At 33.9% G+C, this 18,876-nt stretch overlaps 1 protein-coding gene and 2 long non-coding RNA genes across 3 annotated transcripts in view; all 3 read left to right on the top strand.

The window, feature by feature from the left end:
- The window catches only part of Clic (chloride intracellular channel protein 5), a 28,562-nt gene extending 13,677 nt beyond the window's left edge, over positions 1 to 14,885 (top strand). The window contains exons 2-5 of the mRNA XM_081995511.1: positions 2,389 to 2,655; positions 10,269 to 10,422; positions 10,696 to 10,810; positions 13,729 to 14,885. Of these exons, the coding sequence (XP_081851637.1) occupies positions 2,389 to 2,655; positions 10,269 to 10,422; positions 10,696 to 10,810; positions 13,729 to 13,891 (699 nt within the window). The 3' untranslated portion in view covers positions 13,892 to 14,885. The remainder of the gene's footprint in view (positions 1 to 2,388; positions 2,656 to 10,268; positions 10,423 to 10,695; positions 10,811 to 13,728) is intronic.
- Positions 1 to 18,876, top strand: part of LOC145740156 (uncharacterized) — a 173,173-nt gene that overhangs the window by 90,993 nt on the left and 63,304 nt on the right. The window lies entirely within an intron of this gene.
- On the top strand, positions 16,123 to 18,295 carry LOC145740153 (uncharacterized). The gene is made up of 2 exons (XR_014181356.1): positions 16,123 to 18,058; positions 18,122 to 18,295. It is a non-coding gene; the product is annotated as an uncharacterized LOC145740153 (long non-coding RNA).

The raw sequence follows: 18,876 nt of genomic DNA, 5'->3' as shown, positions 1-18,876 counted from the left end.
TTTAATACTCCAATGGTTGGTTTTTAAAAATATTTTACTCAGGATTTTGGTTGTAGCATAAGTTAAAAATCATTAGCTTGCCTAATAGGACATTGAGTAGCTATTACAATGGGCACTCAAACCGACTTAATAGATAATTTTCCAAAAGAAAAAAACAAGTAGTTTACAAAATCACAAAGAATTCAATAGTCAAGAGGACTTCAATAATCAAACATCAAGTGATCAATAATTTTTGCTTACGACTTTAATTCAAATTTTAAACAAAATGGTGACCAGACCCCATGTAACATTGCATATAGAAATGGCAAGAACAGAGCCAAATCAATCAGGCTAAACAAAGATGGAGAAACACTTAAGTGGCATGTGTCAGTCTGTTAAGGTAGTGTGTGTGTCACACATACACATGTCACTTATGTTTTTTTTCCATTTCAGTCATAGATTGATCAATTTTTCAAACAGATCTATACAATCGAAAGATCATATTTTGTTCGTATATCGCCTATATTATATTTGCAAAAATAGCTCAAGCAGCAAAATAGCATCAAAATAATATTTGATATAATTGCCCATTTAGGTTAAACACCTTCGTAAACATTTTTCAGCATCCCGCATTTATTTTTAATTTGGACGTTGCCGTTATTCTAGGTGTTCTTCATATTCCGAGATATACTAAAACAGTCGTAACATTAATATATAGTATGCGTTTAATACATAAACGTTTACCTCATATCAAACAATACGTAATGCTTAGGAAAAATTTATAATATTTACCGAGAAAAAGTTAAACAAAAATCGTTTTCCCTAGATTCCTCATTATCTATTTACTTTGCGCTATTTACTTATTACCGCAACAATTAATACACAAATGTGACCTCGTAAACTTGAAAAATGGTCATATAAAGGTGCATGCTTTTCTCCATGTTTTTAGAATTCAGAGGTAATGAGAAATTATACACCTTTTAAGCGTAACAATAAGTAGTAACGTACTCGTAATTAGTCGATCTTGATAAATTACATACTCACGATATTAAAAATAGCTATGACCTAGTCATTATAAGCATTTATAAATTTACTTTTTAGATAACAGTGCTGGATGGATCTATTAGTAAAGATTATAATAAGCGGATTAGATAGAATCTGTAATATTTTACATCCTCTCGCACTAAACTTTGCTTGGGATTATACTAAGGCTAAGCAATGAGTCATTTGAATTTGCCACTTAAAGTTAATGTAATAATCAGGCTACAAGTATTTAAGTGAAGAGTGCCCAGTGTTTTACGAACAATAAACATTCAATTAAAACAGGCGCTCGATTTGGTTTTGCAATATGAACCGGGTTCAGTAATTGCATTCAATTGAATTATATTGAAATTGAATTTTGTCATGGTTGCAATGTCTGAGTCATTTCATAGTGAAGTTGTTTTAAAACTAGCATGGTTAAGATTTTGTGTTAAAATCCTTCACCTTAGGTTTTAGACATTAGTTTCTCTTTAGGCGTATTTTGATAGAAGTATTAACCTCAGTTAAGAATTAAATGTTGACAAGTAGTAATACAAGAAAGAAATAACAAATTTATGAATCGCGACAAACTGCTACATAAGCAAATGCTTATTCCCCTCTTAACTGTCTAAAAACCGTGTGGTTAGGTTAACTTTTATTTTGAAAAGGTCTGCTGTAAATTGTTACAACCACAAAATAGCTTAAGAGAAACTAGAATAGGAATGTGCAACTGATTTTTTCAATTCATTACTGTTTTATTTATCCATATTCCTGAAACAGTCTAAGCTAGAGTCATTTTTTACAGAAAAAATTTCTTACAATATAACTGATTATCGAATAATCAATTGCTTACTTTATGACTCCTTTTTGAAACACTTGTAGGGCTTGTCAAATTGTTTACTCGTTTTTCTGACCCATTTTTGGATTACAGCTTATGTTTAATCTTGCTTGGTTAAGTTTGGTTTGGTGCAATCGATCATTCGTAATTCATAAAATCGTTCAGTTGTCCTTTCCGATTGTATTGCACATTTGCCCAGACTGTCTTCATGTTTTTTCTACTATTTTTTTGTAATTTTTGGTTAACATTTGGATATACAACTAGTTTTTTTTACACGTTTGATCTTTCTGGGATTTTTTTCCTTCTGCTTAATCCAATTTATTCAACACTTTTGGTAGTATTTTTATTTGGGTTTAAAAAAGTAGTTCATACCCTTAAGCTTTTTCTGTTTCTTTTTTTAATGTAGTGAGTTAATTTTTGTAAAAAAAATAAAATAATTGAAATGCATTTATTTTGTAGGGGAACACTTTTTGTTTTGGAGGAAGTTTTGAATTAAGTCAAATATAACATGAAAATAGTATAAACCACAGACTAATCTAGTTTTTTTTTAGGCATCGATAATAGATGGACGTCGTAAAGGCGCCTGTCTGTTTTGTCAGGAATATTTTATGGAGTTGTACCTGTTGGCTGAGCTGAAGACCATCAGCCTGAAAGTGACCACAGTTGATATGCAGAAGCCTCCTCCCGACTTCAGAACCAATTTTGAAGCCACTCCGCCTCCTATTTTAATCGATCGAGGCATGGCTATTCTAGAAAACGAGAAAATCGAGAGGCACATTATGAAATCAGTTCCGGGTGGACATAATTTATTTGTGCAGGTTGGTATTGTTTGTTTGTGATTAGCTATGAAGCAGTACACGTTCTCGGTATTGCCAGCGGAATTAGTAGGTGCAATATTGATTTGATTGCGATCTGATGACATCATTAGCAAATTTGTAATTCTCGTTTTTAGAGTGAAGCACTGTGAAGAAAATGGTGTGCTCTGGTGTAAAATGGTTATAGGTATCGACATTTTATGTTGAAACGAAAGCGATTTTTTTTTTCGATTATCACGGTTTAACTCCAACACCATGATATATTTTATACAAAAATATCTCAATTGATTTTTAATCCTTACACATATAGTTACCTAGACTTGAGTAAAGCTTATGAAAAACCGCTGGTTATATTACTATTTATTTTTATTGAATCATGTAGTATCATCAAAGTAAAATTTTTCAGCCAATCATATCAATTATGAATTGTTTGAAGTATAAACTAGACAGCAACCCAGCGACCCTAACCGGTACAGATTATTAAGCTCATTTTTGAAACTTTGTCATTTTGATACTATTTCTATAGTTTGCGCCGTTATGACGCTTTTGGATTATTCTCGATGTGAAAATTGTATTGTATTACTGTGGTCCTGGAATTGTCAGCCTTAACTTTTTCTACCAGTTTGTAATAATCGTTGTTAAGTAGTTATTACTAGACGAAAAAAAAAATCCATAAAACCTCAAAAAGTTTATACGGTTTATGTTAATACTTTACACAGGGTGACTGATTTTATTAGAATTTTGCAACCTACCAAAACTTGAATAAATGTTTTACTTACACTGAATGGAAAACGTCAGTGGCCACATCTGCTCTTCGTCGTGACTAATAATTGTAAAATATGCAAGTTTGTAGAAGTCTTAATCTAAAATTTGTGGTTTTATTATCATTTTACTTATAAACCTAACCACCTAACACAACTGTAAGTTACACCTCAAATTGTCGATAACCAAAATATTTTATTTTATTGTAAGTGTAATAATATACCAGGTGTCCAAGAGCACCCTGGACATAGGAGATTAACATGGGAAAACGGTTTTGATTTTTTTGCGCCTGTACGGTTCATTTAATGGAAAAACGCTTTAGATAAAAGTTGTAGTGCACATTTTCGGCTATCAACTTGTAATTTTTTCAATACCGTAGATTTGACCATTAAGACGAAAAACGGATCTAAAATTCGGAAATTTTAAATCTCCCGCCAAGCGGTCGTTAAGGAAAGTTTATATCCGGTCGTGCTACCAACCTTTCAAAATCATAACAAATCGTTGTCAAGTCATTCTGTAATCAAAACATTCAAAACAAGTTTATTTAGTAATAATTTTGAGTTACTACCCACATAATGCGAAGAAAATACAAATAAATCGTGATAAAAACACTTTATCAGTAGCCACAGCCCATAAATCTGGTAAGTTGCATTCATAACCTCATTCAATGTCTCTACTAAACTTATTTACTTTGTAGCAAAATTCTTAAAGAAAACACTGGTTTTGCTTGCAAATATTTAATGAGGATGACCGAATCACCTATCTCAAGCCTCTTCATAACACTACCAAACGATTTAAAGTGATGAAAACAGTGGACAATGAAGATCTTTGAAGATAAGTTTCCTACTGTACAGGGACAACAACAAAGGGGCCAAATACTTCCTTCAAAAGTGGTGTGATTTAGTTTCAATGTGCTTAACTTCATGGACTATCATCAGCGAGGGTCTTCACCAGTGTTGCAACTAAAACTTAAAATGATTCAGTGTTGATATGATTGATTTTTGATCTGACTTAAATCTCAAAATTTGATGTGCCTGTTAAATGTGAATAATCTTAAACTGGCTATAAAACCTCTGAGAAACCCCTTCTAAGAAGAGAATATGGACTTACACAGTCAAATTATCAGTCAGGTGACAAAACTTTTTGTATATGGGTAGGTATTGTCGAAAAACCAACTTTTCAATTGAGCTATCTACATGAGCTGTTCTATTCTAGGTTTAGGTATTAACATTATAATTGTGTTCTTTTTTCCACACACTCAATTGTTCCAAATAAAACTTTGTACACTGAACGTTTGTATTAATTATTTATTCACAGTTCAAGGTACAGTATACATTTTCTTCAAGTGAAAAGCTTAGGTACAATAGGTGGCAAAGAAAACTGGTCTTACCACATAAACAGTGATTGTTCCACAGATTGAGTGTGAGTGGGTGAACCTTTCACCATACAAGCTATGATAAAAACAACTTTGTCTTACTAACCTAATGTTTGTTTGGATGATAGTGAAGTCTCTAAAGGGAAACAATTTGCTTCTAATTCAATACACCATTTCACAGGACATACCTTTACTAATCAAATGTGAACTCAAGTTACACATAACTTGCAAATGCTATTTTTGGTTAGTAGACATTTTACAAGTATCCTTGTAGGTGAATGATGTTCAAGTTAACTAATGGAGCTAATTAAATATCAGTACTTACCTTACCCTGTAGAGATGGGAAAAAACATTGACAATCAGTTATAAAAAATGCCGTTTTATTAACATCATACAATGTAAAACCACTTAAACACTATGGTGTGTTGATAACACTACAAAACAGAAGGATACAATAAAACTATCAGTCACATAGGTCACTAAATTGCACCACTTTTGAGGGAAGTATTTACCCTCTTTTGTGGTCCCTGTATAGTAAAGCAACTTATCTTCAAACATCTGCAGGCCTTCCTAGTCCATTGTTTTTATCACTTTAAATCGTTTGGTAGTGTTATGAAGAGGCTTGAGATAGGTGATTCGGTCATCCTCATTAAATATTTGCAAGCAAAACCAGTGTTTTCTTAAACAATTTTGCTACAAAGTAAATAAGTTTAGTAGAAACATTGAATGAGGTTATGAACGCAACTTACCAGATTTTTGGGCTGTGGCTCTTGATAAAGTGTTTTTATCACGATTTATTTGTATTTTCTTCGCAGTATGTGGGTAGTAACTCAAAATTATTACTAAATAAACTTGTTTTGAATGTTTTGATTACAGAATGACTGACAACGATTTGTTATGATTTTGAAAGGTTGGTAGCACGACCGGATATAAACTTTCCTTAACGACCGCTTGGCGGGAGATTTAAAATTTCCGAATTTTAGATCCGTTTTTCGTCTTAATGGTCAAATCTACGGTATTGAAAAAATTACAAGTAGATAGCCGAAAATGTGCTCTACAAGTTTTATCTAAAATGTTTTTCCATTAAATGAACCGTACAGGCGCAAAAAAATCAAAACCATTTTCCCATGTTAATCTCCTATGTCCAGGGTGCTCTTGGACACCTGGTATTTACAGTAACTTTTGTTGGTGATAGATGTTTTGCTCATTGTACAGGGTGGGCCAAATTGGACGTGTTTAAATGGGAAATGCTCTAATTAATAGAGAAAGGCAAAAACTGATGTCGGTGTCTGAAGCTGAAATTTGATACAAAACTTGATGACGAAAACCGTTGGTTAATATCTGTCACCATTTGACAGATCTTTTCTTCATGACTTACTTCCCGGTGCTTCATTTTTTTTTTCTAAAAATGTATTTCAACATCAACTTTTCGCGTTTAATCCAGTAGTGTAAATAGTTTTTTTCTATTAGATACCGTATTCAAGATAAGAGATCTTGAAGGCGGCATAAGAATTTACAAAGTTATCCATATCTCGGAAACCAATGACGATAGATTTTTTCTAATTACGTCATCTTGTTCTACGTAAAAAAGTGCCTTAATAACGTCTTTAGTTTCAAAACTCTCTTTGGCTTTGTTAAAGAGTGTTTAAAATGCAGCCTCTGACGTTTTCCCAACTTTCCGGAAAACGGAGAAAGATAATTTAATTTGGAAACCGGAAATAAGTTTCACATAAAATTCTTTAAAACTTTCCCCCTTTTACCGACTCTGTAGCTCTTACCGTTTTCGAGATCCCAATACATGCATCACCAATTTGGACCACACTGTATACCTAATTTTACAGCATAATTCATTAATTATCTTTGCCATTAAGTATTGGTTGTCTGGTGCGTTTATTAAAAATTGGTCGATCTGCTTGTCCAAAACTCTGACCTTTTTTGGTTTGTATGTTCTTGACTCACTTTTCAGGAAGGCTTTTCTCGCAGATTTAGAAAATAAGCTAACATGATATTTTCGTTGATACCAGACACGCTTCTTTCTTGTTTCCATGCGTTGAAATTCTGCAGTTCTTTTTCATAGGCGAGCTTTGATTTATTCGGCAACAAATTGAAACAGGCAAGTTTAGCTTCTTGAATTTCTTGCGACACTTTTTTTTTCCATTCCGATTATTTTTGTACTATAAACTTTAAAACAAAAAACTGTTCCTATAGCAATTGGTCAAATCAATGCCTACTCATAAGTTGAACTGATTTTCGCATCATCCGTCAAATTAATTTGTCAAATAAAAACGCTAAAATTGTCAAAAGAAAAAATGCTTTTTTAACGAAGTTGTGGAGGTGTTGGATAAAATTATGTATGATACGCTTGTGTTATGGCAAATACTCGGGCAAATAAGTCACTCCATTTGCAAAGTACCGGGTGTCCCGTTAACAGAGGACGTCGGAGTAACTATTGGAGATTATGAAAAAAACTTATATTATAAAAGTGATCAAGAGAAAATACTGGAAACAATTTTGAAGTTTCTATCGAAAACCAATCATCGCATATAATCGAGCAATGGCAAATTAGAAAGATTATTTAATTTACTCCATTAGATCATGTATTTGAAGTTCAATTTTAGTTGTTAAAAGAACACTTAGAGGACCATTATCAATGTATTTCAGTTTTCGGTAATTTTCTTTAAAATAATAAATATAATAGTACAGGGTGTCCCATAAGTAATGGTAAATAATTGAACGGCGTATTTATGGGGTCAAAATATTAACGGAAACAGAAATACAGGGGACAAAGTTATTTTTCAAATAATACGTGATTTACTTGGAGTTTCTTGCTAAAATTAAGTACTTGAGGGTTTTCAAAGGTACCAAATTTAATTATCTACTCAGTTTTAAGTCAGATTATAGAGGGAGTCATATTTGCTTTAAAATCAGTCTAACTTTTAAAAACTTTTGTAAAGCGAAGTGACAATTGAAATACAAGCATCTGTTATCTAATATTTTCTTAACAAAAAAGATATACTTAGTTGGTATCCCTAAGATCAACAGTTTTCGAGAGAATTTGCAACTAAAGTATTCGGTGGCATACATGTATGCAATTTGAAGTGTTTTGGAGGATGAAAAAATCGTTGAATGGGGTCGTCTACGTCGTCGTATAGTGGAATTTAAGGTTCAAAATATGAAAATTTTAAAATACATGCTTTAAAACAATCTATTACGTCCTGCATTTCAATATTACATTCCTTGTAATTTTATAAAAAGCTTAAATAGAAAGTTAAAATGAGCCGGCCACGGCTGTGACGTAGGGTTTTTGAACACGATTGAACAACACAACGCTTAAACGGCGTTTTTTTTCCCGCAGAAGATAACTTCCTAAACACAAATCACTAGAAAATAAACATTAAACATAACCTACAATTTCAGCTCCGTCTTCCTTGCCGGTTGACGTTTGGTTGAAATTGATATTAGACATACGCCCATGCATTCCGTCTTACTTAACTTCATCATCATCATCATCGTTCAGCCTAGCTGCGTCCACTGCTGAACATAGGCTTCCCGTAGTCCAATCCAACGTCTTCGATCCTGTGTTGTATTCATCCAATTTGGCTTTATTCTTTTAATATCGTCGGTCCATCTTGTTGGTGGGCGACCTCTGTTCCGAAAGGCCTCTTGCCGCGGTCTCCACCTCAGAATTGTCCATCGCCGGTCCTTCATTCTCGCCACATGTCCGGCCCAGTTCCACTTTAACGTTGTTATGCGGTCAATTGCATCGGTAACTCCAGACATTCGGCGAAGTCTGATGTTGAGACTCTGTCCCTCAATGATATGCCATCAGCATTGCTCTCTCCATGACTCTCTGTGCTACGCGAATTTTATTTAAGGTTTTCTTTGTTAGTGTTAAAGTTTCTGGTCCATAGGTTAGCACAGAAAGCACACACTGGTTGAAGGCCTTTTTCTTTAGACAGGTATAGTCTATACGAAGTCAGTTGGAACAGGTCAAAATACGGGGTTCGATCAACACACCACATAAAGCATAGGAAAAAACGAGCAAATTTGTATGTGATTGTCCCCCGTAGAAATTTGCAGCGAGTCAACGTGGACTTGATGTGTGAGTGTCACCAATAATTCTGAGTATAACCACCGTAAAGCTGTTTGATTGGTTGCACCACAGTTTCTATTGGCCAGCATTTTAAAAACTATTTTTAGTTTTTTCTCTGTTTTCTCTCTCTATGCTTGTTAGACCCTCGATTAGCTTCCTTCCGTACTTGTGAAAAAGGCAGTGCAGTCCGGTATTTAGAGTTTTCATTCGTATCATATTAAAATATAAATAATATTGTTCAGTGTGTGTTTACATGTTTAATACAGTTCTTGGGGGTTTAAGTTACATTGCTTATTAACAATGATACCTTTTTCTTACTTTTTTTATTGATCAGTTCATGCAAAAAGCGCCTTAATAAATTTTTATAACGCCGCCCATGTTTAACAAAGATGCCGACGATTATTTCACCAGAATTGTTTTTTGAGTAGTTTCAACTGACTTCGTATATACTATACCATACCATCACTCAACTTACTATAAACAGAAGAGAGATAGGGCACATGGACTTTTCCTGCATTACAGATATATGGTGTACCCACGTACCAAAAAAGTATGGTTTTCACTGACGGTTTTTACGCAGTAAAATGTTGCGTTGTTAAAAAAGAAAAAATAGTATTTCTAATTAGTGCAAAAAAAAATTTTTGGTAGACGACCCCATTGGTCGGGGAAGCCAAATGTCATCACCTGCACCACGTTCGAATTTTAATCCTTTAGATTTTTGTGTATGGATATACCTGAAGCCTTTTGTGTATGAAGATAACCGATACAAATTTTAAATTCAAAATGCTGTTAACGCATTTTGGAACATGCACTTATTTGAACCAAAACTTTCTTAAATCTTTCTCATAAATGCATTGAGGCAAATATCTCGAAAACCGGTGATTTTAGGGATATTAACTAGGTATACCTTTTTTGGCTAGAAGATCGTGGGAAACAGATATTCAGTTTCCAGTTATCGCTCAACTATTCCAGAAAAAAGTTTAGATCGATTTTAAGGCGAATTATTTGCTGCGGCCTGATGGCGACCTCTACACGGTCGCTTAAAACTGAGTTGATAATCAAATTTGTCGTTCTCAAAAACCCGTGAATATATAATTTTACCAAAAAACTCCAAGTTGTTTGTCGGTTATTTAAAAAAAATAACTTGACCCCTTATATGGTATTTGGGTTTCCGCTAACTTTTCATCTAAGGTATGGTAAGTTGTGCGAAATCGTATTATTTTGTCCCCATAAATACGCCATTAAATTATTTACCATTACTTATGGGAAACTCTTTATATAGAAAAAATTTAAAAATCAGTATTGGTTTCTGTGTTTATTTAATATTCTATTACTTAAATGATCATAATGAATAATAAACACATTAATTCTTTTTCTCAATTTCAGGATAAAGAAGTAGCAACTTTAATTGAAAATTTGTATACTAAATTCAAAATGTATGTACTAATGCGCGACACGAAAGAAGCTGGCCAACCTTTGCTGAGTCACTTGAAGAGGATCAATGACTTTCTCGTCAAACGGGGAACAAGATTTTTAACTGGTAATTATTACTACTGTATGAAAATCAAATACGATAATTATTAGATTTGTCATTCTCATGTCGGCGGTTTATAACAAACTTTTTTAATCTAGTGATAAGAGAAATCTAATGGTCCAATTAAAATGAAAATAAGCGTTTGCTTATTTGTGCAAAATTTTACGTAAATACTATAAATTTACTATATGAATACCACATATACTCTTTGAAGCGTTTATTTAAAATTTTGCGTTATTTTTATTTAATTGACCGATTAACAGGTTGTGATTTTTTTAGGTGATACAATGTCTTGTTTTGATTGCGAGTTGATGCCCCGACTGCAGCACATCAGGATTGGTGCCAAGGCCTTCAGAAAGTTTGAAATACCAACCAAGTTTACTGGTTTATGGAGGTATGAATGCATTTTTATTAAGTAGGATAAGTTGGGGTAGGATCGAATAAGTAAGAACGACAGCCATAGAATCCACGTAAATGGGAGCACTTCGTACAGGAAAGCAAATATTTCGTACTATGTTGCCGATAATAATTTGCCACTAAACAGATTTTTTTTTTAATTCAACCAATATTTATGAACTTTTAGATTAATTGCGCGCCGCGTCAACCGTGACAGTGATTTTTTGGGCAGTTTTTAGAATCCGTCAACATTTTTAAAACCTCGCCATCTTGAAACGAATTGACAGATTTCAATGCGGGTTGGACTGTCATTGGGCCTGATTTATTGACTTTTTTGCTGACGTGAAAAACTTTTACTTTATCTGCAAAAAATTTAAATTTTCGAGTAGTCTCTTATTTACCAATATTTTGTTTAATATTGTTTTAACATAAGGAATTGTTGTTTAGGTCGATATCTCGGAAAGTTTTTGGGCCCCAATTAAGGTTTTGTTTCTCAGGAAATACTGATTTCTCCGAAAAAGACGACGTTGCAGTGCTCAGTTTCGAATTAAGTTATGGCAGCAACTTTTTATTTCTTATTTTAGTCTTGTGTAATTCCAATAAGGTCAAACAAGGTGTTTAGGGACAGTCAAAGTTGGAGAAACACTTCCGTCCAAAAAGTTTTTCCAGATAATATTTCAGGGTGTTTTTTAATTAAAGTCATGTGTCCGAATAAATATCGATTTATCCGGAAAGCGGATATACAGTGAGCGGCAAATGTATTGCATATAAATCAGATGTTTATTTTTCAGAAAATTTTCTCGGGCGTACCCGTCTATTTGTGTTTTTAATTGCGCATTTTTTAAAACTATTTTTATTTATACAGGGTGACCCAAAAAAGTTATGATATAAAGCTCATTTTTTTGTAAATAGAAAGTTCTCTTTTTTTGTAAAGTCATTTTTTATATAATTTACTCTATACTTATTTTTAATGGTTCTCGACAAAATGGCCTCTGAAAATGGTAAAGAAAAGATCTTCTTTAAGCGTTTTCAATACATTCACATTGTTATCGCCGCCAAACAACCGAATAGTACTTAACGTCAAAGTCAGTTTAATGTAATTTACTCATTTATCTTCAATTTCAAGCATTTAACTGTGCTTTTTTACTCTAAAGAATAGGATTTTTGCAATTTTTTTTTTATTTCGATAAATTGATTAATCTTAGGTGAAAAACGGTTCTGCAAAGTTTTTTTCTATTTCTGTCAAGGCATAACGAATTTATCAGCAATAGCACAGAATGTTGGGACTTGTGATCCTATTTTACGTTCCTGTGGTCATTAAACGTTTTACGGGACAAACAACCTGCCACGTAGCTCTCTGGTATGCCAACACCGTCGAATACTGGTTCCAAACCACTTTATTCTATTAGGTTTTTGTGTGAAGCTTACGTCTTTACTTTGTTCTAAAAATGTGTCTGCAGTACTAAAGTAGCTTTAGCTAAATATTACCATTTACTAGCATGAGTAAGCTTATATGCCACCAATAAAAGACACTTCAGATCTCAAATGCAAAGTAAAACACATCATGTCCCTAGCCTAAAACAGTAAAAACCACTCAGACCTTTCTGCAAGTGCAATTCAAAATGTAAACCAACACGGTTCTGACATTCACACAAGTAAAATCATAATATTCAATTTTGTTTCGTTTTCTATAACATTGACAACGCCGCCCATTTTCACCTTGATGGCTTGTAACTAAAGTTATAATAATCAGGGTATATGTATGATAACACAGGGTGTCCAAAGACAGTCAGTGAAACTTGAAATTGTTTGCACAAGTAGTTGTCACTTTAACTCTCTAGGCAGCCTGTATGGTTATTGGTCAAGAGAGTTGACCTAAAATTATGTAATAGCTATTTATGTACCAAGGGCGTTAGAGAGAAAATAATGTCCTGAAAGCCGAAACAGCCATAGGGCCTATAGCCCAAGGGATAGGTTTCGGCCTGATGGACATTATACTCGTCTGTGGTGCATACAATGTTTTATGTTTCACCTAATTCAGCATTATTTTCTGTTTCTGCCATTGAAAAAGTAAGGTATACCTTTACCGGTATGTTGTTTACTGTTTGTTTAACCTGAATATTGTGACTTTGATAGTCCTGTCAGTCAGTAAAAATGGCAAAAGATGGACAAAATTTTAGAAAATATAAAAGAAAATGCAGCAAAAGCTAACAAAAGTGTATTACCTAAAAAGTCGTGAGCCATTCTAAGGTAGTGAATACTTAGTTTTTATGGCATGAAAGAATAAAAACGTTTTCAAGGTTTCCAAAACCTACACCGTTTCCAATGTATTATGTATTCATAACTTATACGTGAAACATAAAATATAATATGGGATCTACACCTGGCTTAGAATGACAGATCAAAGCTACTGCTACATTTTTCAGATAAATCGATATTTCTTCAGACACAGGACGTTAATTGGGAAACAGCCAAAACCGACCCGTTGTATAGACCTAAACAACACATCCCTATTAAAAATAAAAACAACAAGAATTACTGGTTAATTGGAGACTATTTGACAATTTTACTTTTGTGTAGGCGCATCTTTCCCACTCTGTATAATACTGCATTAAAGTCAATGTTTTTCCCATCAGCCAAGAGTTAATAAATCAAGCTCAATGGTAGTCCAGTTAAAAATCTGTTGTTCCGTTTCGAAATGGCAAGGTTTCAAAAATGCCAAAAAAAACACTCTCTAGCGAAGCACCTACAGAGCTGAAACTTTAATTTGAATAAAATTTTAATTAACTTGAATTTCTAATGGTCATATTTATTAAAATGATTTTTTCGGAATTGCGACTATTAAAGTTTTTTATGACGAACAGCCGACTGTAATTCTTATTAGTAACAGAAAGTATATAAAAGTTTTAATTTCAGGTATATGTCCAACATGTACGAGCTTGAGGCTTTCAGACAGAGTTGTCCCGCTGATCAGGACATCATCAGTCACATAAAAAACCAATTGGGCCTTAGAACAACCGCCAGAATAGAACTAGAAACGCCGATTTACACGACATCCATTCCTATTCTAGACTCATAAAGATATTTCCGTTATCTTCCACCGTATTTTCCATCTTTCTTTTCACTTAACCAGTCACAGTTCTAGTTCAATTTTTAACCCTCGTGCATTTTGTTTTAGGTTCAGGTTACTGAGTTTTTGGATGATTTTTTTTTATCAGATTAACAGATGTCAAATTGAGATATTGCTATATAGGATTTTAACTATTATAGTTTTCAGACGCAACGGAATGCGTACTAGTTTTGTTTGGCTACTAGACAGAGGTAAAACCTCTGTTGTAAATAACAATTTTTTTGCCTGATGATGAGAAAGGTAATTAAAATTCAAAGCTTTATTTTCCTAATATAATCGTTAAAGCTGCTGGTGTTTATACAAACCAGTGGTCACTTAAAATGTTTTTCTTTTTGCTATTCCATATATTTCTTATAGTTAAAAAGAGCAACAACATTTTTTTTTTCAGCTCTGTATATTTTTTATTATAACAAAAAAAAAGTTGCACAGATTTAATTTAATTAAGCTGAGCTTGTTTTGCAAGACTTAAACCTACCTACTTAAACAATGTGATTAAAAAATTAAGTTTAATGTCATCATCAGTCATTTCGTATTCGCATTTTATTTGCCGTATTATGTATATATTTGGTTTTGAACAAAAATTTTGATTTTTTTAATATCAACTTTATTGCGCATGCAGTATATGCTGTTAATTAAGGTCAAGTTTCCACAAAGTATTTTACGGAAACATCCGTTGGCAGTATAATAAGGTATTAATTATATTTTTATGTATTTTTTTGATTTGGTTGTTGGAAAAGCCAATCAAAGTGGCTAATTAGGTGGCTGCTTTCAGGTGCTGCTATGTAACAATTAATGAAATATATCATACATATTAGAGAATCATGCTGTGCTTCATATTTCATGTGTTTTTAACATTAGGAATTTAACTAACGATCGTATATTCATATACCCATTTTGCATGGTAGCATCTGGTTCATTTATTATAATAAAACTGTTCAAATGATTTGTGGTTTTTAACTTTTTCATTCAGTGTCATTCAACCGATGTCCGATATATTTAGTTCATTTCAGGGCGAACCATCTTAAGTTTTAAATATTCCAATACAGAGAGTTGTGCTGATAAAAGCGTAAGGGACATTTTACCCGACTCTTCCTCTTCCAAGCATCCTGGACAAGTAGGATCGTCGGTTATACCCATCAAGTACTGATGCCGTCTCAGCTGGCAATGGCCAGACAGTAGGCCAGTCACCGTCCTTATGTTCTCTCTGCTTAGTTCCAGCAGGTATTTCGTATTTTTGGCTGAGGGGCAACTGATGAGTTCTTTGGCCTGCCTCCTACCTATGGTGGAGTCCCAGCGTTCTTGAAACAGCTGCTGGGCTAAATATTTCAGCGACTGGATCACCCTGCTATTGGCGATCCCCACAGTCAACTCTGCACCAACAGGCACTTTCTGAGTGCCCAGTTTTGCCAGTCGACCCGCCTCTTTATATCCCGGGACTGTACGACTGCTTTTTTCTCGAAATACAAGGTGTTAATTCTTAGACATTTTAATCGAAAAAGACAAAACAAATTTGAAGGAAGTATCCAGCAAACCAAACAAACCAACCGACACAAACGGATACTGCAACTATAAATCCAATCGTCCAAAGATGGTAAAGAAAACGTATCGAAAATGGAAGAAAGCTACGTTTCGTTATCCGTAAGGATATCCTTACTGAATTCTGCTTTTAGTAGTAATAAATAAATAGAATACTACTTTAAATATGAGCGTGAGTTATAATCCAAAACTCACTAACTCACTAGTGTGTTATTTGATAGTTTACTTGTCTAAAATGACATTAATAATGATAGTCATAACTGGCATGTGTTGAATAAAATATTTTTTTTAAATTCAAAACCTAGCAAGTAGTAAGCATTATAAAACTGTTGCAACACAAATGAAATTATTTTATAATAATTTCATTTTATAATAATTTCATTTGTGTTGCTTTCCTACGCTACCATGTCCGTCTAAAGCAGAGGTTCCCAAAGTGGTCCAGGTGGACCCTCAAGGGTCCACGGGAGTCTCAAAGGGGTCTACGTTGGCGTGACAAAAAAATGGGGGTTCACAATTCGTAAGCGGGGATCCACTAACATTTTTCTGTTTAACTGTTTACATTGTAATATGATACTACATTTATGAGTAAATACAACAAAATAATAATAATATGTTTATTCATAGTTGTGTGCAACATCTGGTGACATCTGTACTCAACTCTATGAGTTAGAAAGTACAGATGGCGTTCCAAAATCTAGGAACAGCACCATTAATGCCGCATCATTCGGTAAACACCGATCTGATTGGTTGAAAATGGTGAGGTTTTGTTTTTTGTTTATCAATCCCAATCCTCTGACCGGTTTCGCCGTATTACGGCGAAACATCATCATCAAACAATCATCAAGCCCTATAGCCTCTCTGATGAGCCGTAATACGGCGAAACCGGTCAGAGGATTGGGATTGATAAACAAAAAACAAAACCTCACCATTTTCAACCAATCAGATCGGTGTTTACCGAATGATGCGGCATTAATGGTGCTGTTCCTAGATTTTGGAACGCCATCTGTACTTTCTAACTCATAGAGTTGAGTACAGATGTCACCAGATGTTGCACACAACTATCATTTCTGGCATCCAGTTGACTATACTGGAACGAAGGTTTTGTTCTTTGGTTATCAAGCCCTATAGCCTCTCTGATGAGCCGTAATACGGCGAAACCGGTCAGAGGATTGGGATTGATAAACAAAAAACAAAACCTCACCATTTTCAACCAATCAGATCGGTGTTTACCGAATGATGCGGCATTAATGGTGCTGTTCCTAGATTTTGGAACGCCATCTGTACTTTCTAACTCATAGAGTTGAGTACAGATGTCACCAGATGTTGCACACAACTATCATTTCTGGCATCCAGTTGACTATACTGGAACGAAGGTTTTGTTCTTTGGTTATCAAGCCCTATAGCCTCTCTGATGAGCCGTAATACGGCGAAACCGGTCAGAGGATTGGGATTGATAAACAAAAAACAAAACCTCACCATTTTCATGTTATTACAACAAGTGTTTACATACGTCAAAAGAGAAGTTTACATTACAGTTAATATATCATTATGTCACTATTTTGGTCCCCAGTCATCAATTATACAAAAAAACAATAGCAAGTAAGTACGATTATTATCATCAAATCAAAACACTAAATCATCAAAATTATTATAATAGTATTCATCCATTGAATAGAAACATTTATTAATTAAATATTGTTGCACAATTGAGTATACTGCTTAGTAGGTAACGTCTTCATGGCAGGTAGCAGTGCATTATAAAGCTTAGGTCCATAATAAGATATCCCATGCTTTGTTTTATGAATTCTATGGAAATCCGGGCAAATGTGCTCTCTATTACGCGTATAATGATCGTGTATATTACCATGTGTAAGATAGTCACCAATATTTCCTTTCATATAAACTAAGCAGTGCAATATGTATATACTAGGTACGTTTAATAATTGTAATAAGCATTCTTACAATCGACTCGATAATCTAATCTGCACATCACTCTCACGGCCCTTCTCTGTAAACTAAACAATCGTTTTAAATGTGGTGTATGTCCCCAGACTAGTATCGCATATGAAATTCTAGACTCAATAAAAGCCCGGTAAGTGGCCAGAAGTACAGCCTCCGAGACCATGCACATCTACCAAAGTTCGCAACGCATACACACTGGAGGCTATTTTCTCCCACAATTTGCCTACATGAGTATCCCACACCAATCTACAATCCATATATACTCCAAGAAATCTTACGCTTTCAGACGCATTTAATCCTTGCATATCTCTCATAGAAAAGTACATCAGATCGGTTTTTGCCGCATTTAAATTAAGTTGGTTACTATTAAACCATTCTGTTACTATTGATAGAGTCTCTTTTGTAGTAATTTCAATTTGTTCCTTGGATGTCGCACTTTTCAGAACTGTGGTATCATGTGCGAAAAGAAGCATATCAGCATCAGGGCCCTCCCAAATCATTAATGTAAATAAGAAAGAGCAACGGCCCCAACACTGATCCCTGCGGTACACCACACCGATTGGTCATTAATTTTTACTGGCGACCATTAAAATCAACTATTTGTTGTCTGTTATTTAAGTAAGACGTTATTAATTTGATACTTGTCAGGTCAAACTTATATAGTTTTAATTTCTTTATTAGCAACTCTGGAGAGAGGCAATCGAAAGCTTTTGTTAGATCGCAAAAAACAGCACCGATATATTCACTTTTATCATAACCCCTATTTATGGCTTTTACTAATTCATTTATGGCTGCCGTTGTAGAAAGTGAGGCTCTAAATCCAAATTTATTAAAAAGATGGTTATTTTCAAAAAAGTCTGTTATTCTCCTTTTTAGTAGTCAAAAGAAAACATACATACTATTTTCATTTTTATTTTAACACTCCGAATGAAAGGAATGGGATTCTATTGGTTTCTTGTGCTGTGAGTAGCAGTAAAAAAGTGAAGTTGGATGGAATCACTTTTTTCAATGATGTACTTTACTTTCTTAACATCCATTCACAGCACAATCAATTAATAATTAATTAACCAATTAATTTTCACTTTTTTTTTCGAAAACTGTTAATCGTTGTTGAAACTCAGCCGCAACACAAAATTCCATAGACCTTCAAATTTTTTTGTTGAGTTTTGAGAATATGGTATAAATATAGCTTCAGGGGGTCCACCAAAATCAGCAAAATTTATAAAGTGGTCTATGAGACAAAAAAGTTTGGGAACCTCTCTACTTGTTTACTATGTGTTATGGACAAATTATTATGATTATTACTATGAACTTGGGTAAACCCGGCCTAATATAGATATAATACTCTTCAATAATATGATAAAACAAATGCCATTTTGTTCAATAAAATGAATTATAATTCACTTCATAAGAACATTGATCGAGTAGACTTTCTG

This window comes from Ips typographus, linkage group LG1 (assembly GCF_016097725.1).
Source record: "Ips typographus isolate SLU linkage group LG1, UJ_Ityp_2.0, whole genome shotgun sequence".
NCBI lineage: Eukaryota > Metazoa > Arthropoda > Insecta > Coleoptera > Curculionidae > Ips > Ips typographus.
The sequence above is the reverse complement of the archived record's forward strand: the minus strand, read 5'-3'. Positions and strand labels throughout refer to the sequence as shown.